General features: G+C 32.7%; 1 protein-coding gene across 5 annotated transcripts; it reads left to right on the top strand.

Moving 5' to 3' along the window:
- The first annotated feature begins 383 nt into the window (after positions 1-383).
- On the top strand, positions 384-24,350 carry LOC127062993 (CYFIP-related Rac1 interactor B). 5 transcript variants are annotated; one of them, XM_050992085.1, is made up of 8 exons: positions 384-637; positions 1,150-1,229; positions 18,387-18,523; positions 18,719-18,943; positions 19,360-19,694; positions 21,493-21,572; positions 21,771-21,897; positions 22,054-24,350. In XM_050992085.1, exons 3-8 carry the CDS (start codon positions 18,439-18,441, stop codon positions 22,189-22,191), a joined length of 990 nt encoding a protein of 329 aa, XP_050848042.1. In that variant the 5' UTR covers positions 384-637; positions 1,150-1,229; positions 18,387-18,438; the 3' UTR covers positions 22,192-24,350. The 5 variants fall into 5 exon arrangements, with proteins under 5 accessions (XP_050848042.1, XP_050848041.1, XP_050848046.1 ...); XM_050992084.1 differs by having other exon boundaries at positions 1,111-1,229; XM_050992089.1 differs by having other exon boundaries at positions 611-637; positions 1,138-1,229.
- The last annotated feature ends 325 nt before the right edge of the window (positions 24,351-24,675 follow it).

Genomic DNA, 24,675 nt, shown 5'->3' with positions numbered 1-24,675 from the left:
ACTCACATTTAATAATCTTCGTTGTATTTAAGGAACGAACAAAAAAACCTAACCATAACTATAACCATGATATGGAAATTTGCAAGTTACGTAACTTCCGGTATCATATCGAGAAAAGAAAAGAAAGAAACAGAAAAGAGGAAAACAAATTGAATAGTAACGAGAGGATTTGAAATCGAAAAGTTTCTTTTTTAGAGGATTTTTTTTGCACTTTTTCTTTTTTCTTTTATTTTATAACGCTTTTTGCTCGTTCTTACGGGACTCGCAACTAGAGGTCGATGTTGAAAGCTGTCTCTCTTCCTCGTGAAAAAAAAGATGGAAAATACTGACAGACGCCTTGGAGGATCGAAAAATCGTGCTTCGTGGATAAGAGGTTAGCGTTCGTTTATTGTTGGAGAAAGAGAATGAGAAATGGTGGGAATGAAAGAGAAGCTTGAAGAGTGAGACGAGGAAAATAAAGAGAAAGAGGGGAGAAGAAAAAGAAGAGGAGGAAGAGAAGGAGGAAGAGGAGGAGGAGGAGGGATAGGCCAGCTGACTGTCAGAAGGGGAACGACGCGGAGCCGATACTGTTTCAGGCAGTTTGTCTTTGACGGTTGAACGTAGTGCTATCGTAAATTACGACAGTCCGTCGTCCGAGGTTAGATTTTCAGAAAGCGCGCCAAAATTTCTTCTTTTTTCTTTCTTACTCTTTCTATCTTTCTTCCTTTTTTATCTTACGAATTCCAATTATATCGGTCAATCAATATTAAGCTAAAGTGTGTATTCGAGCGTAATCGATTTTAGAATATATATACATACACGCACATACATGTATATATATATATTTCATTTTTTTGTTGGAATTGAATCTCGATAAAACGAAATTCGAAGTTTATTAAAGGTTTAATGCACGGATATATGCGCATATATATCCAACGAGATCGTTCTTGTGAGAATTATTACAAGATAAAATTTGTCGGTGTTCTTTTTTCTTTTTTAGTTTGATCTATACGGTTATATAGGTTATATAGGATCTTGATTTTTCTCTTCTTGTTCAAAGAATTTCTTACTCTTACTTTCTCTCATATCTCTCTCTCTCTTTTTCTTTCCTTCTCTCTTTCTTTTGAAAAGTGATTTCAAACGATTCATCGCGAAAAGATTTGTCAAAAGGACTTGGAAAGTTTCTTCGAAGTCGACATCTCTTCAGCTGTTCGTGAATCATGCCACGGGACTTCTTCATTCGTTTGGAGGTAAATAAAAATATATCCTGTATGCACGTATATAGTATTGGAATTTCTCTTTAAATGCATTTTACTTTGAATATCTTAATTATCGATCTTTGAGGATACCCGATTATTATTGACCCGATCTGTGATTTCTTACGTTAAAGAAATTTTTATAGTTATTAATTTATTTCTATCCTTTATTTATTTATCTATTTTATCTATCCTTTTTCTTCTTTTCTTTTTCTCAACATCAACAACTCATTTATATTATATTTAGCATTATTCTAGAAATGAAAAGAATAGATTAAAAATTAATCAGATATATAATTATTAAATTAATTTAATAATTAATTATTAAAAATAAATCGGAACAAATCTAAATTAAAAAACAAAGAATATTTCTTCGTAGGAATATCTGGTCTGGTCTATTTCTAAACAGTGATCTCCTAAAATCGATGTCGGCGCCATTGCATATCCGGTATTTTACGATGGTCAGTCAAGACATCGTTTCGTAAATATTTGTCGCACGATTATATATCGTCGTGAGATAGTAATTGTAATAATATCAGAAAGGATTATCGTTATTATACAACGACCTATTATAAGAAGTAATATTCAATCGTTACGAGGAAAAGAGTTATTTAATATCGTAGTTTTTATTTTTCTTTTTTCTTTCTTTTTCTTTTTTCTTCTCTCTCTCTCTCTCTCTCTCTCTCTCTCTGTCTCTCTCTCTCTCTGTCTCTTTAGAGCAGAGAGAATGAGTTGATAATTATTTTCTAAAGAAAAGGGGAGAATAGCTTCTTTAATTAATTTTTTTCTTTACTCGAAAGAAAGAAAAAGGAAGAAAAGAAGAAACAAAACAAAAAAGAAGAAAATAAAATGAGTAAGGAGTTTCTTACTCGACGATAAGAATCGCTCGTTTAGAACACTTTTCACGTATTTCAAACGCGAGAGAAAGAGAGAGAGAGACAGAGAAATTGTTATCACGATCTCTGCGAGATAATCGGGAGTTTTCCTGAAAAAAAAAGAAAAAGAGAAAAAGAATAAAGGAAAAGAAGAAGAAGAAGAAAAAAAAATATATTGAAAAGATAGAGAAAGCGAGAAAAAGAGAGAGATCAAGAGATTATACGGGAAAAGATCGCATTAGCGTGGTAGTTCCGCAAGGTGAGCGTCCCTGCGGAAACAACGAATGGTTCTTTTCGTTACGTATAAAAGAGTACGCGAATCGATTCGTGTCGTTGCACTCGCACAACTTTATCCGTGTAAATCAGCAGATCAATTTGCATCAGAATTTTTCAGGAATGGATATCATCATTTTCTTGATTTTGTTAAGGAAAAGATAGAAAGAGAGAAAGAGAGAGAGAGAGAGAGGGGAAAGAAAAGGTACTTACACACATGTACTTGATTCTTTTGACGTTTTTTTATGCGGAAAAATGAACGATCTCCCAAGTGTACTTGCAAACGAATAATAAAAAGACACGAAAGAAAGATGAAAAGAAAAAAAAAAAAGTAAGAACCGAGGAAATGTTTGACGTAGAAAATTTTACTTCGATTGTATTTCTTTCCTTCTTTTCTTCTTTTTCTTTATTATTTCTTCCATTTCTTTCTCATTTAGATTACACCGAGTTATTATTACGTTTTATCGAAAATATTTTTTAATAACGATTTCAAGCGAATCGCGTTCGTATGTAGGTGTACGAATAACGTGAAGAAAAATCGAAGGAAAAAGGAAAAAAAAAGAATATCATTTTATAGAATTATTTTATATATCGATATTATTCTATATTCTAATTTGATTCGAACATCTTTGCGACAATAATTCGATATGAATATTCATTCATTCATTGATATTTGATATTTCCAAAAACTCGGATAAAACTTTTTACTTGTATTCGATCTTACATATTCGTTCGAACGAATACATTTGATATAAAATAAAAAGGATCTATAAATTTTATTTCCTCTTTCTTTTTTTCTTTCTCTCGTCATATCAATCGTCTCTCATCTGTCGTCATGATTTAAACGTACGAATTTATTATTTGACGTACGAGAGTGCCGTTCGATCCACTCTCAACGTTCGTGTTGTAGTCATAGGTACTCGTAGTACTTAAACGAATAATCGATTCGAAAGAAGACGAGAGATTGGACGACAGATGTTGAGAATCATTATCAGAGTTGACAGATTCTTTTTTTTTATATATATATATATATTTTTTTTTATTCTTATCTTTTAACATAGAAAACCGCGAAATTCGAGCAATCGAAAAATTTTCCTCTACTGGCTGCTCGATTTTAAATCCGTTGAAAACGATTTATGTCTGGTACGTTAACAGAATTTAAATCTCGTGTCAATTTTCCTCTTAACCGATTAACTCGCGTCCTGGAAGCGTAAGTAACCGCGGAAAATATGACCGCGATGATAATAATCGTATATCCTCGTTTTTTTTCTTTTCCTTTTTTTTTGTTCTATTTATTTTTTATTCGAATTACTTTAAGTCATCTGCATTAGTAAGTAGATTAATTATATAGTAAAGATAAGATGAATTAAAAAGTATTCGTAATACATCAAGATCTGTTTCTAAACATTATCTAGTAATAGATAGAATGAAAAGAAATATTTCATACATTTATTTATTTTCTTTTTTACAATTGTTCGTAAAAGATTTTTTATGACTATTGTAACGATTTCTATCTGTTACACGTTTATCATCACATTTTTCTGACAGTGAAGTTTTATTAGAATTCGTATTTATACGAGTATTACTATCTTCTTTTTTTTTTACGACTTACTTGTAATAGTTTTTTATGACTGCTGTAACGATCGTATTTTATCTTCTTTTTTTTTTTTTCTATCTATACCACGTCTCATCACGTTTTTCTGATTGTAAAATTTAACTAGACTTCTATTAATAGTATCATTTCTAGTTAAATTATTTTTGTATATAACAATAACTACGTATGATAAGATGAATGAAAAAATAGTATTTTGAAACATTGCTAATAGAAGTTAATAACGTATTTGTCATTAACGTAATTATCAAACTATCTCTAAAGTAATTCTTAACGTGTTAAATATCTTCTGAAGTTTTGAAAAAATCCTTCTATTAAAAGTTCGACAGTTTTTCTCGGAGTCGAAATAGCTAAAGCTTTACTCGATTAATCGATAGTTCGATATCCGTTTTCTAAGGAAAAGAAAATCTTTTCTGGCTTTTCTACGAGTAACCTAGAGGATAACTCTGGTACAGGGACGTATTTATCGTAAGGCGTATTAGAGCGCTCGAGTTAAAAGGGGAGTGTCTCATTTTCTATAGAGGTCACATTTTATGAAAACTGTATTCCTTATCAAGCAGCAATATATATGTATGTATAAAAAACAGCTCTTTTTTTCAATAATTAATTTAAAAAAAAATTAATTAAAAATATTCCTCGTAACGATGTTTCGCTAAGGGTAACTTGTGAATACGGTCTGAGTATCTCATATAAAATCGTATGTACATACATTATTCAATGATTTATAATTATTAGAGCACAATTATTTTGTAATCAGGGCACATCTTGTCTCTCTATTCGTGGGTTATGTTAGCGATTAACAAGTAGGTCATCCTATGTTCGAGCCGTCTCAACTGAATTCCGTCGAATTCGGAATTCGATTGCGTGAGTTCCATGCGATGCGATAGTAACGATATTCTATAGAAGAGGAACGTTCGTAGAGTCACGCGAGAGAGGAAGAAGAGGGTTTGCCTTTTCACCGTTACACCATGTAAATACACACACACACACATATATATACATATATCTCTTCTAATAAATTAATAATCGTAAACTTATCTTTTGAGATTTCTGACGCAATCTGTAGCATACGTATATATGTATATGTATATATTTTTCTTTTTCTTTTTTTCTTTTTTATTTCTTTTTCTCCTTCCTTCTATTGCTTGACACCATGGAAAATTACATACGCGTTGTTATTGTTATTAAACGAGTAATGGAAAGAACAAAAGACTTCCTTTTTGTATCTTTTTTTGTTTATCGTTTCGTTTTTTTCTTTCTTTCTTTCTTTCTTTCTTTCTTTCTTTCTTTCTTTCTTTCTTTCTTTCTTTCTTTCTTTCAAAGTTTATCCGTAGTAAAGTATAAAAATAATTTTCTTCAGGGAATTCTCTAACGATAATGCTTCCACGAAGTTTTCCCTTTGCAAAGAAAACCACAAGAGACAGTATGCATTATATGTATGTATGTATGTATATATGTATATATGTATGTATGTATGTATGTACGTATCTATGTATATAGATACTTTAGGAAGGTTTTAGAAAAGTCCGAAACTCTTCTAGACTACCACCCACTAGTGATCTCCTTACCCCATTGAAAAAATTTATATACGTTTAAACACGTAAGAGAAAATACGTCAACTCGTATTCTTTTACGTTTTACTATGTACAATGGCGAATTTACAGTGCAGCCATGAATCCTTTAAGACAGGGAGGGGGGATGGGCTTCACTTTTTCATCTTCCATACGACAAAATATAAATTTATATTGTGTAATAAATTTAATTTAATATTTCATGATCGCTGATATATTGTATCTATATTTATATTTTTTTGAAATATATATATATATATTTCAATGTATTTCGTGCTTCGTCATTTTGAATGAATATTTCAAACAAGAAAAAAATATGTATTTATACACACGTGCATGTTTATATATATATATATATATATATATATATATATATATGTATATCGAGAATAATTTATTTATTTTAACGGTGTCCCAAAATTTTGTAACGGGTTTACATTTCGAGTCCCTTGTGGATTAAAATCGCCATTGGCTATGTAAATATATACATATGAATACGCACATGTACATACATCTGTAGTTAAGTAGATCAAAATAATATTTTAAATATCTCTTGTCAAAGTTCTTGTTCTAATAATCACTGAAACTAAGAACACTTTCTCTCTCTCTCTTTCTTTCTCTTTCTCTTGTATATAAATGACAAACAGTAAGACAGAGAAAAAGAAAGAAAGTAAGTAAGTGGTTTGAACTGAGCCGCGAATTTAGCCTAATTTAGGTGAGGACGGAGTATGGGACAATGGTTCAAGGTCGACCGGAACTTCTCTCTCCCTCTCTCTCTCTCTCTCTCTCTCTTTCTCTCTGGTTATAAAACGCGCGCGAGTGCCTGTCCGTGAATCAAATATAAACTCGTCATCAACTTCGTTACCAATGTCACGTAAAGAACAAAATGCTTGGGTGGTCATCGTTCTAACTCCAATTTTGTTTTTATCGACATGTGTATGTATATGTGTGTACGTATCTATGCATGCGTATAATGCTAGGTTTTTATACGACATACTTTATGGAATCACGACATTAAGAGGTATATAGGAAATTAAGTTGCAAGGACTTGCGTGCATCATGATCGAGTACACTTAGCAGATCTATTTTGCAGAACGACGATTTAACCTAATCGAGATATACGTAGGCATGTACGTATGTACATATAATAGATATATACGGATCTATGTACGGTGTAATCGGTATCTTTGAGAGCACGTTTGTAAAGTTTTTTTAACGATACACGGAAGGAACGTTCCAACAAATTAATTTCCTCGTTTGATGCTTTTTTCATGGTGTTTCTCTTTTTTTCTTTCTTTTTTCTTTTTTCTTTTTTCTTTTTTCTTTTTTCTTTTTTCTTTTTTTGATGCAATAGGGAGCGAGCAGAAATTTACACGTGTAAAGTATTTATATGTGTGTGTACGTGTTTGTGTATTTTGTACAAAACATGAAATATTTCATACGTAAAGAGACTTTTCAATGATCGCAAATACATTTTTTTCAAGTAGCTCGCAAATAAAATATTGAAAATAAACGTAGCTTTGGAATTTTTACAAATCTTCCATTATTAGAATTATTTGATAAAAAAAAAAATATTAATTAATAATTAATAAAGATCAATTATTTCTCTTTTACGTTCAATTATTTTTTTTTTGCTCTTTCATATTATCGACAAAAATGGCCGACAGAGAATCGATAGAAAATATTTCTCAGGAAATATATTCTTCGTAGTTAACACTTACGTACCTTGTTAAGTAAGTACTTACTCCCTTTTTCTTGATTCGCGATAGAATATATACACTTAGGTATATATATATGTATATATACACATATTATGGACATGCGTACATACGTGCATAACAAGAAGGAGATTCGACGAAGCGTATATAACATACGTGTGTACACGAATAGAGGGGGCTTCTGCTCGGAGGTTTCCTGTCTTCGTCCGGGATATGACGATATCCCCCCTGCTTGGTCAGTGGCGTAGGCAATGAGAAAAAAGTTCAACTTTTATTACAACGACGCCTTATCGATGATCCGAACTCTTCTCCCAACGATTTTTTTTAATGATCTTTCTCTTGTTTTTATCTATTACCTTATAATTAACTCGACATTTAAAAGCCAAAAAGAAAAAATAGAAAAAATATATATATATATAAACATGATGTAACGGCTACTTCTCGAACTTGACGAATTCTTTCGTTTAATTAAATAATATTTAAATAAGTGATAATTAAGATCTCGCATAATTAAAAAATTAATACGTTCGACATAGTCGGTATGATATTTTTCTTTCACTTTAGAGTACGATAGTTATGCAATAGCGTGTTACATGGTGATTATCTTCCGAACGAACGGCTTAACTGTGTGCTGTGAGAAAGAAAGAAAGAAAGAAAGAAAGAAAGAAAGAAAAAGAAAGAATGAAAGGAAGAAAGACAGAGACAGATTTTCTCATCTGACGTAAAAGAACTCTGCTAGCAAGTAGTGTAACTTGAGAGTTTAATGTGTCTAGGAGTTTCGCGTTGAAAGGAAGAAGACTAGTTAAATCGATCGGTTGAGAAATGTTGAGGAAAGCACCCAACCATCACCGAATCTTGCCTGAGAAGGTCTTTTCTCTTTCTTATATATATATATGTCTAACTCTATGTGTTCATAGAAAGATTTAGTATGAGTTATACGTGAATGAGTTCGTTCGATGAGAAAATGGAGTAACCTCCATTTTCCTCTTTCTTCTCTTTTTTTTCCTACCCCTCCCCGCTTATATATTTTCGGTTTCTTTATCGACGACGAACTTATCACGAAAATCGAAGGAGTAACGAGTAGTTCTTATCTGGTGAAGAACGTTTCTTTCCTTTTCACGATTCTCTCTCTCTCTCTCTCTCTCCCTCTCTCTCCCCTCTCTCTCTCTCTCTTTCTTTTTATCTCTATCTCTATCTCTATCTCTTTTTTTACGACAAAGCACTAACTAAAGGAACAGCCCTTCTCGAAGTTACTTCTTCTTCGTTGAAAACTAGGCTACAATCCCTAGATTCTCGGTTTCCAATTGTTATTTTTCAAACGTTTTTGATCGAAGGATAAAGCAACTTTTATGAAGAGAGGGAAAAGGGGAAAGAGAGAGAGAGAGAGAGAGAGAGAGAGAGAGAGAGAGAGAGAGAGAGAGAGAGAAGAGAGTGAAAAAGAGATATGAAATAGTTCGTTATTTGGATATTTTGTAAAATTGGAAATCGATGAATTTGGCATCGTCCGTATTGTTTTTTTACTTCTGTTTCTCTCTCTGTTTCTTTTTTCCTTTTAATCCCTTGTTTTTGTTTTTATTAAGCATAAAAATTCTCACGCACGTATTGTATGAAAAAATAGCTGTTGAAATTTTATAACAGCTTCTCGTGATTTACATATTTGCGAAAGAATAATAACGAGATTCGAATAATTGTAGAAAATCTGTTGGATTTAATCTCCGGGTTACCTATTTTCATAATTTAAAGTTTTTTTATGTATCTGATCCGATTTTGTAAGATAGTATTTTACACATACATACAAACGATTAAATAGTATTTTAATATATTAAAATATTAAGAGAATATGATTTTATATTTATCTTAATTCTTTTTTCTATAGCTCAATAAAATACAACTCGAAAACCAATTATCCAATGGTGAATATTCAAAGAGAGATGCTATCATATATATATATATATATATAGTTCGATTAACGATGAAATATATTATAAATTTATATCAAACAAAGTATCATCGTTACACGTAGATGTTGAAAAGGTATCATCCAAATGTATGTTTGAAATTTCGAGCAAAGGTACGATTAACGAATTGGATCGCTTTCGCAAATGAAACGTGACTTTGACGATTTCCTTTCTCTCTCTCTCTCTCTCTCTCTCTCTCTCTCTCTCTCTCTCTCTCTCTCTCTCTCTCTCTCTCTCTCTCTCTCTCTCTCTCTCTCTCTCTCTCTTGCTCTCTTTCCGTTTCTATATATCCGTGTTAATTAATTTGCCCGGTTGTTAAAGAGGACAGGGCCATAGGAGGAAAAGAACCGACACGTTTAGATCGTCCAACAAAGGAGCGAGTTAGCGTATCGCGCGTGCTGCTCGAGCGAACGAACGAGTTCGCAAAGAACAGAACAGAGCGAGAACAGAGTAGAACAGAGTAGAACAGAACAGAACAGAGAGCGGGTTACGTGCTTCGCTGACATTTAAGTCGCATATACGCTCGCCTTATTAAGCACGCACGTTGTGCCTGCTTGTGTGCGATTCGTGAGGCGTTGACGAGAGGTGCTCGTATTTTTTAAAGTGACACGGCGAGACGTTTTACACATATATATGTATCTATTTATCTTTACTTATACAACCAATATATATATATATGGTGTATAGTACCTTATACATTGTAGAGTTTATTTGACTGTCACCACAGCTATGTGTATCTATGAGTATGTATGTATTCACGCGTACATATTTATGTACATATGTTTATTTAATGCGATGTGTATGTACGTATGTATGTATAGATCTATAATTATTTGCTATCACGTGTAGGTATATATATATATATATATATATATATATATATATATATATATATAATTATTTGCTTCATATCAAACATGTGTATTCTTTCGTATATTCGTATATTTGTGCGGAGACACGTACGTGTGTATTTTGTTGGATATCTCTTGAATAATAGCACGCGTAGAGTCATCGCTAACGATGTGTCTCTCTCGTCAAAAAGAGGAAGGTGAAACAAGGCGGCAGGTGTCGCACGTAAAAAATTTCATCCTTCTTCTGTACTTACCTTTCTTTCGACGTTTCCATCGGGGAAACACGGTGATGGGAAAAGTCAGATCTCTGTACTACGTTTCTCTTGAATTCCTTCCCTTTGGAAATAAAATAGTCCAAAAGTATTACACAAATATACTTTTTTTTTCTCTCTCTCTCTCTCTTTTTTATTTTTTTTTGTTTTTCATAAAATCGTGAAAAATGTGTTTCCTCACTTTTCACTTCAACTTTTTCGTATCGCTACAAACAACAAATTTTTTCCCTTTCTATTTTTTTTCTCTCTTTTTTTTTTGATTTGTTTATTTATTTATTTATTTATTTATTTATCGCCGTTAATTATACACTCCGATATAGTAATTGAAAAACAAGGTAAAAGAAAATAAGAGAATATTGATAGAGTACTACAAGAGAAGAGAGAATTGGATTGGATCGATCCCACTTACTATCTACGATGTAACATTCTGAAGAGGCCAATAAAGAGAAAGAGCGAGAGAGCGCGAGAGAGAGAGAGAGAGAGAGAGAGAGAGAGAGAGAGAGAGAGAGAGAGAGAGAAAAAGAGAGAGAAGGACTCAATTGATTTGCTGGAATTGATGCACAAAAAGGCCTTTAATAGGTGTCAATTATCCTCGCCCACGGTTTCCGACGATTATTCAATCGTGAACGTTCAAAGAGAGGTGCAAAAATCTTTTCGGCTCGATATCGTTGATATTTAAAAGTTCTTTCATGAACGGACTGATTTTACGGAGCCGAATTTGATTTGATTTAAATTGATTTGGATGAATTTTTTTTTATGTCTCCTGAACGCAATCAATAGCAAAAAATTAATTCCGTTCTTTTCCGTAGCCTTTTGTTTATTCTTATCGTTTGCTTTCTATTCCTCCGCGTCTTCCATTTTTTATTTTATTATTAATATTATTTTTTTTCTAATACGGAATCAATAAAAAGCAACTATAAATCTATCATTCAATCGTGAACGTTCGAAGGGAGATATAAAAATTATTTCCAATTGGATAAAATTGATATTTAAAAGGCTTTCACGCACGAACCGTTATCACGAATTTCATTCGATTCGATTCGATTCGATTCGATTCGATTCGATCCAATTTGATTTGATTCAAATAAATTTTTCACCTTTTCTCAGTAATCATCGATAAGAATTAGTTTCAACATTTTTCTTTTTACTTTTTGTTTTCCCTTTACTTTTCTTTTTGTTCGTAGAATACAATTTTGGTTCCTTCTTTTCTTCTTCTTCTTTTTTTTTTCCTTTTTTTTTTTTACGCTCTCATTTATCCGTTCGTCCGTCAAATCTTTTAATAGACGAAGAGATAAACGACGAATATCGTGATATTCGAGAATGGATAATGGAATAAACTCATAACGTTCTATATCCGTTGGCCGGCGCGAAAAGTCGGTCATGTTAATGGGAAAAGGAAATTTCGTAGCTAAGTAACGAGTGTTAATGGAACGTGGATCGTTCGAAATGTGATTTTGCGAGATATCGATAAAAAGCGTTTCGGTCAGAGAACGGGCCGTAACTAATGAAGGATTAATTAGGCCATCGCTTTTGTATATGCATCGTGTATCTATATGTAGAGCTTGACATATTTCTCTCTCTTTCTCTCTTTCTGTATTTCTCTCTGTCTCTCTCTCTCTCTCTCTTTTTTTCTTTCTTTTTCTTTTTTTCTCTCGTCGATTCTCTACGGACCGTTTCGTCGATAAAATGGAATGCGAGCTATCCGTTGGTTTCATCTAAAAAACGATAGGAAAAAAAAAAGAAAACAGAGAGAGAAAGAGAAAAAGAAACAGTCGGATAAAAGAGTTCTTAAGTTTCGCGACGAAGGGGAAAAGAAGAAAAAAAGGAGAAGAAAAGAGATAATAAAAGAAGAAAAACAAAGTGAGGAGGAGGATGATGATAAAAATGTTCTTAAAAAAAGAAAAAATATTGCGATCGATCTATTATTGTTCGAAAGAGTCTTTAATTAATCCTTAAATATGTTCCAGAAAATTTATAAATATATATAATATATATATATATCCATCCTCTCTCTCTCTCTTTCTCTCATGTCAATCTCTCCTCAAGTAGGACGAGAATCACAGCTCGGCCGTGTAATCCTAGTCAAAGGCTGTTCCTTCGGATTAGTAAGTAAAAATATATCGTCGCGTAATGGGGTAATGATTGACGTCAAAAAGAAAATAATGAAAAAGAGGAAAAAGGATAGAAGAAAAAAAAAGTAGTAAAAGGGAAAAAAACAGGAGAGAGAGATAGAAGGAGATGGAAGAAGAATGACGTCAGTATGATCGATCTTTAATAAATTTCATGCTGGCTCGACTGTGTTATATCAAAACCTACAAGGATAAGCTAATCGGTATATAACGGTTGAGAGAGAGATAAGTTCGATAGTAGTGCGATAAATCGCGTTCGAACGGGTTTCGAGAATGCATAAAGAGATAAATAGAGAGAAAGATGGAGAGTGAGAGAGAGAGAGAGAGAGAGAGAGATAAATAAATGTATCATATATCCGATACGTTGAAATATTATTCCAGTGTACAAGGTACTCCTTTGCAGGGGTCTCTTACCAGATGGGCGTTAAGTGAAATAATTTATTTATAAAAGAGTGTGTGTGTGTGTGTGTGTGTGTGTGTGAGAGAGAGAGAGAGAGAGAGAGAGAGAGAGAAAAGTTATAAAATTCCATATATATTTAATTAAAATATAAAAAGAAATTATTAAATTCCAAATTCAATTAATTTTTTTATACGAATTATTAATATACACCCACAAATTCATAAATTTAAAATTATTAAAGAATATGAATAATAATCAAAAAAAAGTGTAATCCCAATTCATAAATTTTATCATATATATATATATATATAATTTATATATATATATAATAATAAACCATAATTTCTATGAAAATACGACTAAAAGTACGAGAAGGATATTATTCTCCAGTGACATAGAATTTCAACGGAGCATGACACTCGAACGACGTCACTTCATATCGACAGTTCTCTCTCAACGTCGTATAGACTTCACGTAAGGTCACCTCGATCCAACTGTCATGAAAGAAAGTGAATCATCTTTTTTTCTTTTTTTCATCTTCCTTTTCTTTTCTTTTCTTTTCTTTTCTTTTCTTTATTTCTTTACTTTCAGAGTTGGAATATTTGGAAAAGAATATACATGAAAAAAGAAAGCATATAAAATTTATACAATAAGAAAAGTTCATGTATGTTATTTATATTATTGGAAATACGATTAATAGGGATTTTTTAGAACGATATCAATGAACCTTATCAAATCGAATTATGATTATCGTTAGTGAACAATCATCGACGTGGAAACCGTACGATAAGTGCAATGTGTGATCGAACAAATCGACTATCTCGATTATTTTTCGTTTTAGCTCGAAGACTTGGTCAACAAGAATGTTTGTTCCAATGTCTAACGTCATTGAATTCTATCTGTTCCCATTGTCCTATATTATCTAGGAATTTCTAAAAATATTCTGAACAGATGAGATAAATTTACACAAATTTCTTATTTGTATGTAAAAATAAATAATAAATAATAACAGACTAGTTGTAAGTATGCCGTAGGGGTTTACCGATAATCAACATTTTCATTCTGAAAATATTGTTTTACGAATAAAACAATATATTATACGGAATATAATATTAAAAGAGTATATCGATTTATTCGGGATTACTTAGGCGGTTAACGGTTTTGAAAGCCATTAAATTAACTTGGAAGTATCGGAAAAATAAAATATATATAAAAATGTAAAATGAAACTAAAACCACATCATTTTCTAAAATACGTTTTAAAAGTATATCGATTTATCCAAGATAGTGTTTTGATTGTCTTACTTTTTTGAACATCCGAAATAAAAGAAATCCGATTAACTAAAGTGTATTTAACGAAAAAGAAAAAAAAGGGAAATTAAAAATAAAACAAAATAAAATATAAGCTAACATGGTTTCCTAAAAGGATATCTAAATTCGTTCGATTGTGTATATAGATTTATCTAAGATTCGTTCGACAGTCAACGACCTTAAAAGTCATTAAAAGTTAACTCGAAATTATTGAAAATATCAAATCTACACACACACACACACACATAAAACAAAATTAAATTAAAACCACATAGTTCCTTAAAATACTATCGATTTATCCAAGATATCGTTCCGATCGTTTGACAACGTCTTAAATAAAAACGATTCGATTAACTCGAAACTATTTAACAAGAAAAGGAAATAAAATAAAATAAAAAAAAAAACAAAACAAAACGAAACAAGATAACAAAGAAACAAAAAGAAACGGGGATGAAAAAGTAGAAATAGTTTCCAAAAATATCCAAATTCGTTGGCGAATCATTCAGACTTGCCGAGGTGTTTAAGCTCTGGGGTCACACTGTGAAAGAGAAAGATAGAGAGAAAGAGAGAGTTTAGACCGGATCGCAAAGACTAAATTTAAACCTTGGTTCGAACACTTCGTGGAATTCGAAATTCGGGCGGTACGAGGCGGGTACGAATAGGTACGCCATCTTCTCGTTGAATAAGGGAAGCAACCCCCGATTGATTTTTCGCGCGTACGTACCGCCGCCGGCGCGGCGTTTACCAAATAAGGAAGAGGACTCGAACCGCGCCACTACAAAGGGCCGGCGTCGCGACGCTCAACATGGCCGCTTGCACCGACTGACAGTTGTTGCTCCTTCTTCTGCACGGCGTGTACGTTCCTCTTTCGTGTTTTATTTATTCGATTAGAACGAGCTAGAACGAGAAGTATATCATGCGTCGTCGTTCGCGATTACGTCGCGATTCCGCAACGGTAAGTCTGTCGAAACGCGAAAAACTTATGTTATACATTTACGTCTGAGATCTTTCGCTTTATTCTTTCTTCTCGTACGTTCCTTTTATGATAATGTTTTCTCTCTTTCTCTCTCTCTCTTTCTCTTTCTCTCTTTTTTTTTTAATTCTTTTTTCCCCATTTCCTCTTGCTGTTCTACTCGATTCGATCGGAGAGTATTTTTGTTCTTTTCTTTTCTTTTCTTTTCTTTTATTTTCTTTCTTTCTTTCTTTTCTTCTTTTTTTAATTGTTATAAATATTTTCTTCGATTGTAAGAATCGTTTGGACGAAAATTATTAAGGATCGCATATTCGTACATGTGCGATTGACATGTGGTTTTTTCTTTTCTTTTCTTTTTTTATTTTTCTACGTATCTTCTACTAAGTGTTACTTGTAATTATTATTGTTATTATTTCATTCTATTTATCTTTTTCTTTTTTATGATGCTCGGTAACAGATATTGTTTCTTTTTAGAGTAAACAATTTTGACACGGCGTTTTCTTTGGATTTTTATTTAATTATTTCGAGTTTCGTGAAATTCGTCGAGTTTTTAAGAGTTCCGAAACGATATATATAGTTATAATACATATGTACATACGTCGCAGGGAAATAACCGCTAAAGTTCATTGTTCCTGAGAGACGAGTTCCTAAAGAGCAATGTACTAAGTTTCATTTGCTATATCTTCCTGTGATATTTTCGATAGGATCGATTGGTTAATTCGATTGTAGCAAGATAATAACAATTATATATTTATACTTTTATTATCGATTTTTTACTTCTCGTTAAAAATGTATTATACTGTTATTAAAAATGTAATAAATCTGACAATAAAACGTTCGTTCTCCAACAAATAAAATGGGTAGATCGTTAAAAAAGTTATTTATAGTTTATCATCATCTATTCAGACTCCATTTCTTTCTAATCGAATCGATTGTTATTATCGATAATGAGACACATCGGCACAATCGTACGTATCGCTCCATTAATCTTAACCTCGATAACAAAACGAATTGAAGTTGATACACGTATACACGTACATGTAAACGTACACATAGTTAGACTGAAAGAGTTCGTATAAATCGTGGGAGATCGATATCCGATCGTCGATAGAATTTCAAACACGATTCCTTCGGTTAGTAAGTACTTGCATCGAACATCTTGAAGACGATAAAGGTCCGATTAATCAAAAAAAACCTTGATCGAGTTCCGTGGTTCATTGGACCGTTATTGCAAGACGATATCTAATTTATAATAATACACACATACACATATATATGATACATACATACGATATATATATATACATATACGTACGATCACCGTGATAATTTTTTTTTCTTTTTTTTGTAGATCCTTTTTCGATTTAATTTACCATTTTTATGTAAGATAAAATTTGTTTAACGTTAAACCTAGTTTTATTTATTCTCGTATAAATTATCGATATATCGTTGATACGTTTATGAATGGAGCTTTTGGTAAACAAACTTTTTGGAAAACAAAAGTTGGTTACGTTTTCCGGTATTAAATATAATTTAATCGTCTCGTAAATCCTCGTTTACGAATAGAGACAGTACGCATGCACAATAGTTGCGTGTGTAATGTGTAAATAAGTGTCGTGAGGACGACGAAATCTCTCGGCGAGATCTTCACCGCGTATAATTTTAGATCCCGTCATTGCGAGTTCCTTTCTCTCTCTCTCTCTCTCTTTCTCTCTCTCTCTCTCTTTCTCTCTCTCCCTCCTCTCTCTCTCTCTCCTCTTAGTAGAACACAATACTTAGTTTTAATTTGATATCAGTAGGGAACGTGGTTGAGATTTCTAACAAAATCATGAATACTCCGTTATTGTATTTTAATCGTTCACCGTTAGAATTACCGCAATTCGTTCCGTTTTATGTCGTGTCACATTTAATTATTTTCACCGTGTGTGTGAGAAAAAGAGGGAGATAGAAACAAAGACAGAAAAAAAGAAAAAAAAAGAGAGAAAGAGAGAAAGAAAGAGACGATTAAACCGTGACACGAAAGTTTCGGATAAGAAAAGTCACGTAAAGTATTATCGATCGAATATTTTATAAAAGCAGTTTGCGTTACACGGAAATACAATTTCCTCGGCAAGTATTAGATACGTTCCGTAGTAATAACACCTGCGAGACGACGTGTACGGATAATAGAAGACAGATGGTGCGGCATAGATTTCTCAAATAATATTTATTAAGGTCCGATTTCTCTTAAGAGAAATAAACGTGACGTGTTTAGTCGAGGGACGATTTATAGAAATTCATTATCGCGCACGAACGATAATAATTTTCTAATTTTCACCGACACCCTACGTGACGATGCTTCTAGGTATGTAAATATATATATATATATATATATTGTACGTTCTGCAAATGTTATTAACGCGTGGTTTCGTTTATAATCGAACGGAAATTATTACATCGCATAACGCGGACTAAGTAGATAGTACATACTACGTACTTACGTGGTAGACCGCACAATTGATTTTAATTTTAATCGAATCGCTCGTGCCACCATAAATTTAGCAATTATCCTCAGAGATCGGTTCTCCCCTTGTCGATTATTTCGTAGCTAATTCATTCGTGAAAAATCGTTTGGTGGTAACTTCTCCTCTTCCACCACCACCACCACCACCTCCTCCTCCTCCTCCTCTTTCTTCTCCACCTCCTGCATTTAATCCTCTTCCTCTTCCTTCCATTATCGGACTATATTCAGGTGAGGTCAGCAGCGAGTTTCATTCGTTGGAATTAACTGAAGGTTCATACTTCATCGACGAGTTCGCAGAATCCATTTATTCTGTGGTTTCGATACGCGAATATCTCTCCCACTTTTTATATTGTCCTCCACCACCACCTCCTTCTCCTCCTTCTCTTTCTCCTCCTCGTATCTCTTTTTACTCTTCGAAGGTAACGCGCCAGTTGATACACTTCCTCTATGCAAGATTAACGTTTCATAACCGACAAGCTGTCTGTCGAGAAGAGAGTGAGAGAAAGAGAGAGAGAGAGAGAGAGAGAAAGAGCTTTTTCTTCTTTAACCTTTGACCTCTACTCTTAAATTTTTAATTAATCCTTTGAATACCGAGTACCCAATAAGTACTCGTTTCCCAACTCATTAGCCGTAGACATTTTTTTCTTCTTTTTTTTTGCAACTTTTTTCTATGGTAAAATATGATCCTTACTTTTTATCATTTTAGATGCCCTTTCTGTTGTAAGTCGATCCTGACCAAAAGGAACTGGGGATTCAGGATGGGAAAGCTTTTGAGTCTTCTGGCTCGGGACGAGTCTACCTGTTGCACGCCTCAAAAGTACGACGTCTTTTTGGATTTCGAAAGTAAGTTTATTTCCTTTTTTCTTGTTTCTCTTTCTTTCTCTCTTCTCTTCAGTTTCTTTTTACTATTTTTTTTTATTGCTCAATCGAAGGAAAACATTTTCTTTTTTATCTTCCTTCTTCTTCTTCTTCTTCTTCTTTAAATTATACATACAATTTATTTTAGAATAACCAATGCATTTAATAATTTATGTTTAGACGCACAGCCCTCGGATATCGAGCGTGAGACATTCGATGCCGTGCAAAGAGTCCTGAAAAATTCTGAATCTATTTTGGAGGAGATCCAGTGTTACAAAGGTGCAGGGAAAGAAATAAGAGAAGCAATATCGGCCCCTACGGAGGAGTGCCAACGAAAGGCTTACTTGACCGTAGCACCACTCGTAGCGAAGCTCAAAAGATTCTACGAATTTTCTTTGGAATTGGGTTCGTCTGTTTCCATTTCTTTTCTCGCCTTTCTTCTTCTTCGTCTTCCTTTTTTTCTTCTTTTTTTTTCTTTCATCGCGAAAGAAATATATAAAACTCCAAAAAAAAAAAAGAAAAGAAAACAGAAAACTCGGAAACATAAGTACCACACTTGACTCGAACTTTTTTTTCGAATTATTTTCCATGCGAAAAATATAATACATACTTTTCGATCGAATTTCCATAATTCCTTCTTCTTCGACCGATCGACAAATTTCGATGACTCTTTGAGAGATTGTAAAGAGAAGAGAAATAAATAAATAAATAAATAAATAAATAAATAAATATACAAATAAAAGAAAAAAAGAAAGAAAAAAACATTTCTTCACTTTTATTTTTATATCTATTTTCTTGTTTTGTTTTGTTTGTTTGTTTAGAAAGCGTAGTACCGAAAATACTCGGACAATTATGTTCAGGAAATTTAACGCCAACGCAACACCTGGAAACGCAGCAGGCTCTTGTGAAACAGCTCGCTGAGATCCTCGAATTCGTTTTGAAGTTCGACGAGCACAAAATGAAAACGCCGGCTATCCAAAATGATTTTAGTTACTATCGTAGGACCTTGACAAGGGCATCGTTGACACGACAGGACAATGCGGAGAAGGACCTCGTTGTTGGGAATGAGTTGGCCAATCGAATGTCCTTGTTCTATGCCCACGCAACCCCAATGCTACGTGTTCTCAGTCACGCGACCATTACTTTCTTGATGGACGTAAGTGCTTTCTTCTCGACTCTCCCTTTTTTTCTTCTGTTTTCCCCTTTTTTCACTTTTCGTCTCTCATTTCTTTCTTCCTTTTTTTTTTTGATTCTATCGAATATCTAGGACATTCCTATACACTTACATATATAATCGTGCGCGTTCTTATTACCTTATTCGCTTCGTACTTTATTTATTTCGATCTAAGAAATGATCATTCACTCGTGCAGTTCGAATCATATTCAAAAATTATTTCAATATGAATTAATTGTAAAATGTTAACATCAGATTATCGTACGATATTATATGCTTTTTTTTTTCTTTTTTATTTTAATTAGATCAAATTACTTATAACTACTTGAAAAATATAGCGTAGGTCTTAAAAAAAAAAAAAAAAAAGTTGGAAAAATCTGAACGTAAATTAAAACTCTCAAAGAGTAAAGCTCTCTCTGTCTCTCTTTCTCTCTCTCTCTCTCTCTCTCTCTCTCTCTCTCTCTCTCTCTCTTTCTCTCTATTAATCTATTAATCTATCTTCCTCTCTATCTATCTCGTGTTACTACCAGGTGCAAACCACAAAATAAAATAAAATAAAATTGAGAGCGGGAGAAATTAGCGTTGGGTGAGAGAAAGTAATGACGCGAAGGCACTAATTCGTTCTACTTACGCAAGATAATCCAGCTGGTAATGAATTTTCGTTTAGTAACGCCTATCACAAAGACGTAATTAACGAAGTTACGCGACCAAGAACAAGTTCCTCTTTATTAAAGACGAAGGAATAATGGTCTGCGCGATATATATATATATATATATATATATATATATATAGTACATATAATACATATAATATATATACTATATATACTATATTATATAGTGTGTGTGTGTATATATATATATATGTATATATATATATATACCAATAAATATACTTTCGTGTGTTGGTACAGCTGAGTCACGCAAGTATTACTTTCTTGATGAACCTAAGTGGTCTCGCTTATTTACTTCGCTTCATTTTACCAAATCGAAGATGCTTTCTCTCTCTCTCTTTCTCTCTTGCATAGCCATTATCGTCTTTATCGGCATTATTACCGGTCATTGAACCATTACTATTTAAACATCAACAATCACGAAATTACCAGCTCCTTTTTTTTCTCACTTGTCAAATGACGTATTATCCTTTCTTTTTGTTTCTGTTTTTGTCAATTTTTCTTTTTTTTTTTTTTGCAAATTCGAACAGTCTTCTCAATTCGTGCGACTTTGCATGAGAGAAAAATATAGAGAGAGAGAGAGAAAGAGAGAGAGAGAGTTTAATTAAAGTGAATTTTTAGCGATTGTCGTATAAAAATAGTAAGAAGGAGGGAGAGAGGAGGAGTAGAGGGGTTGAACACTGGGGGGGTTAGAAAACTAGAATTAAAAGCATTCGATCCAACTGTTTGCTCTTGCGAAGTAGAAAATTGACAGGCATCGGACGTTGGAATTCAGATTACATGGGCTCAGTTTGAGCCATTATACGGAGTAATGGGGAAGGTGGGACGAGTTGGTACGTAAATGTTAGATATATACATACATATGTACATACATATATACGTATGTATATATATATGTATATATATATCGTTTCAGGTAAAAAAAAAAAAAAAATCGATACTATGCCTATCGAGCGACGTTTGTTAGGAAAACATTTTCACAATATTCATTGTTAGAAGTTCGAATGAAAATTCACATGCGAAATTATTTCGAGACTTTTGTATGTTTTACCTTTTTATTTTTTTCCTGTTTTTTTTTTTTCTTTTTTCTTCTGTTTATATTCTAGAACGAAGATATACCGAGGGAGAATATTACTGAAACTCTTGGGACGATGGCTAAGGTCTGTCTGAGAATGTTGGAAAATCCGTAAGTAAAATTGTTTGACTTTTTCAAATTTTTTTTTGTGTATATATACATACACACATATATATTTATTTATATATATTTCATATTTATATATATATGTGTGTGTGCGTGCGTGTACACACTCTTTCTCCTTTTCTCTCTTTCTTTCTTTACGTCTCTGTCCATTTAACATATATACGACATTAATTTATTTCGTAGCAATCTATTGGCCCAGTTTCAACGTGAAGAGACTCAACTATTTGTATTGAGAGTTATGGTAGGCCTGGTGATACTATACGATCATGTTCATCCTCAAGGTGCATTCGTCAAAGGTTCGAACGTTGACGTGAGTATAATTTCCTAATGAAGTTATGCAGAATAATGTTGATTTATTGGAGAAAATTAAACGCAAATATTTTTTTTTAATTTCATTTTTTTTTAAATTCTGTTTTATACTCGACTAATCCGACTAATAATTTATTTATTATTTACGTAAATATAGGTCAAGGGTTGCGTGAAGTTGTTGAAGGATCAGCCGCCGTACAAGAGCGAGGGCCTTTTGAACGCATTACGTTATACGACGAAACATTTGAACGAGGAGAATACACCGAAAAATATAAAGAATCTTTTAGCAGCATGATTGCCAAAACAACGCGGTTGCTGCATCAGAAGTTGATTGTCGGTGGCCGCGCGTATTTTGGTACGAAAGTTTCTTAAGACGAGGTCTCTATCGTTTTTTATTGGCGTCTTACGACGGACACAACGAGCTAGCTGTGAGAATGAATGGATGAATGAACGGAATGAAGAAGGGAAGGAAGAAAGAAAGAAAGGAAGGAAGGAGCGAATGAAGAAACTAAGGAAAAAAAAAGAAAGAAAGAAAATAAGCGATGAATAAAAATAGAAAGGAAAAGGAAAACAAAAAAAGGATTAGGATAGAAAGGAAAGTGAAGAAAAAAGAATGTATGTCCGTGTGTACGTCATTGATTATCCCTTATGACCTCTGGATCCTAAAAATTACCCCTTTAATTGTGGATGTTGGCTATAGCTACTGGACCACGAAGTCTTTCGAAAGCGCGTTAAAAAAAAAAAGGAAAGAGAAAAAAAAATAAAATAAAGCTGCCTCTCTTGAGTCAACTGCCAGATTTTAATCATGGCGATTGGCACGTTGCTAGAAAAGGAAAGAAAATACATATATATTGTAGATGAATGGTAATTGGACATTTTTGAGAGAACTTATCGTATGATCGTTGAAAGAAGTCGTTTTTCTTTTTGTCCTTTTTTTTCTTCCCTTTTCTCTCTTTTTTTTTCTTCTTTTTCTTTTTTGAGTGTACATTCGAATCCGTCCTCTAATTTCGTTTTCGACCGACGGAATCTTCTTTTTTGCTTTCTTCTTCTGTTTTTTTTTTGCGAGAAACAAATGTCATCGGGTATAATCGATCTTGTTCTCGACGAAAGGTTCGACGACGAATTATAATATTTGGGGGATGACAATTTTTGATTCGAATGTGCAATAGAACAATTCGATTGTTGATCGTTGTTGATTTCATTTTACGACGATTACGGCGATCGTCTATTTAAATACGCCTTAGGTGTTCTTTCTTTTATTATTATTATTATTATTAATATTATTATTATTAATATTAATATTATTATTATTATTATTAATATTATGATTATATGATAGCTATTATTGTAATTAGTATTATTATTATTTTATTATTATTATTATTATTTTTATTATAATTATTATTTTTATTATTATTACTTTTTTTTTATATTTCTATTATTACGTCGATTATAATGGACACTATTTGTCGTGGCGAAAGATTTAGAAAAAATTCGATTAAAAGTCGTTCATTGATATTATTGCGCCTTTTAAAAAATCGGCGCGACCCGTTAATTAGACCATATCATAGTGTATTTTAGGAGTAATTCCAATTACGAAACTTTTGCGAGATTTATTAAGAGAGAGGTTTAATCACGTTGTGGATATTGTGCAGATCTTTAGCTCTTGTTTTCTTTGTTATTCGACGAATAAAAGTTTGAAAGGTAGAGAAAGAATGAAAGAGAGCGAGAGAAAAATATACAGAGAAAGGAAAACGTATAGAATCTCGACAAGGAAAGATTCAGTCATAAATCGTTAAAGTCGTCGAAACGAAATACTGCCAGCGAAAATTCAGCGAAAATAAATTCAAAAATTACCATTGTAAAATTGATTTTGTTTTTATCGTGAAGAAAATTTTTTTCTTTTTTTCTGACAAAAAGTGAAACGAAACAAAAAAAGAAAAAAAGAAAAAAGGAATATTCGACTCGAAAGGTAAAGAAAAAAAGAAAAAAAAATGGGAAAGAAAAAGAAATCTTGTTATCCAAATGAATCCTACTTGACGAAGAAATTTGTTAACTTGAAAAATAAAAGACAAATGAATTATATAATCGATAAACAATGTTTGCGATAGGAGTTTTGTGAAAGAGTAGAAAAAAAGTACCAAAGAATAATTATTGTACAGCGTGTAAAGAAGACAGTGCATGTCCCTTATATCTCATTGTTATATTATTTTTATCATTATTGTTAACTTAACAGCTACGAGATGAGAAAAGTAAGTAATTTATACTTTATACTGCCGATCAGAGAGAAAGAGAGAGAGAGAGAGAGAGAGAGAGAGAGAGAGAGAGAGAAAGAAAGAGAAAGAGAGAGAGGTATATGACCGTATGACACTTTAGCGGTACAATATCAATGTTTTCAGAAACTTCTCAAATTTCACGAACCTATGAATAAAATAATTATGAACATTATATAAAGTAATTTTTCTTAAGCACCTTTGCGTGTTCCCTTTATTTTGAGACCGAAACTATGTCATTTGTTCGAGTGCTCGAGGTTAATTAGATTAAATCGGTCATTCGCTTATAAATTTATTTGCTTACTTCGACAGAAGAAATTTGAGAGAAAGAGAAAGATAGAGTAAGTAAATTATATTTCTTCGATAATTGGAACGAATAGAAATAAGTCTCGTTCCTGATAGTAGGCAATAATCTACAGAGTGTATAAGAGATTCGAGATTGCATACCTTCAGGGGCAACTAGTTGCGCCCGAAGGTAAGCAACACTTTCTACAAATGCGTATGCA

This window comes from Vespula vulgaris, chromosome 4 (genome assembly GCF_905475345.1).
Source record: "Vespula vulgaris chromosome 4, iyVesVulg1.1, whole genome shotgun sequence".
In the NCBI taxonomy this organism is placed as follows: Eukaryota; Metazoa; Arthropoda; class Insecta; order Hymenoptera; family Vespidae; genus Vespula; species Vespula vulgaris.
This window is presented reverse-complemented; position numbering and strand designations above follow the sequence as displayed.

Coding starts and splice junctions, on each gene's coding strand:
- LOC127062993 (XM_050992085.1), top strand. CDS start 18,439: ATGGGAAAGCTTTTGAGTCTTCTGGCTCGGGACGAGTCTACCTGTTGC. Junction 18,944..19,359: donor CGAATTTTCTTTGGAATTGG/GTTCGTCTGTTT, acceptor TTGTTTGTTTAG/AAAGCGTAGTACCGAAAATA. Junction 19,695..21,492: donor CCATTACTTTCTTGATGGAC/GTAAGTGCTTTC, acceptor TTTATATTCTAG/AACGAAGATATACCGAGGGA.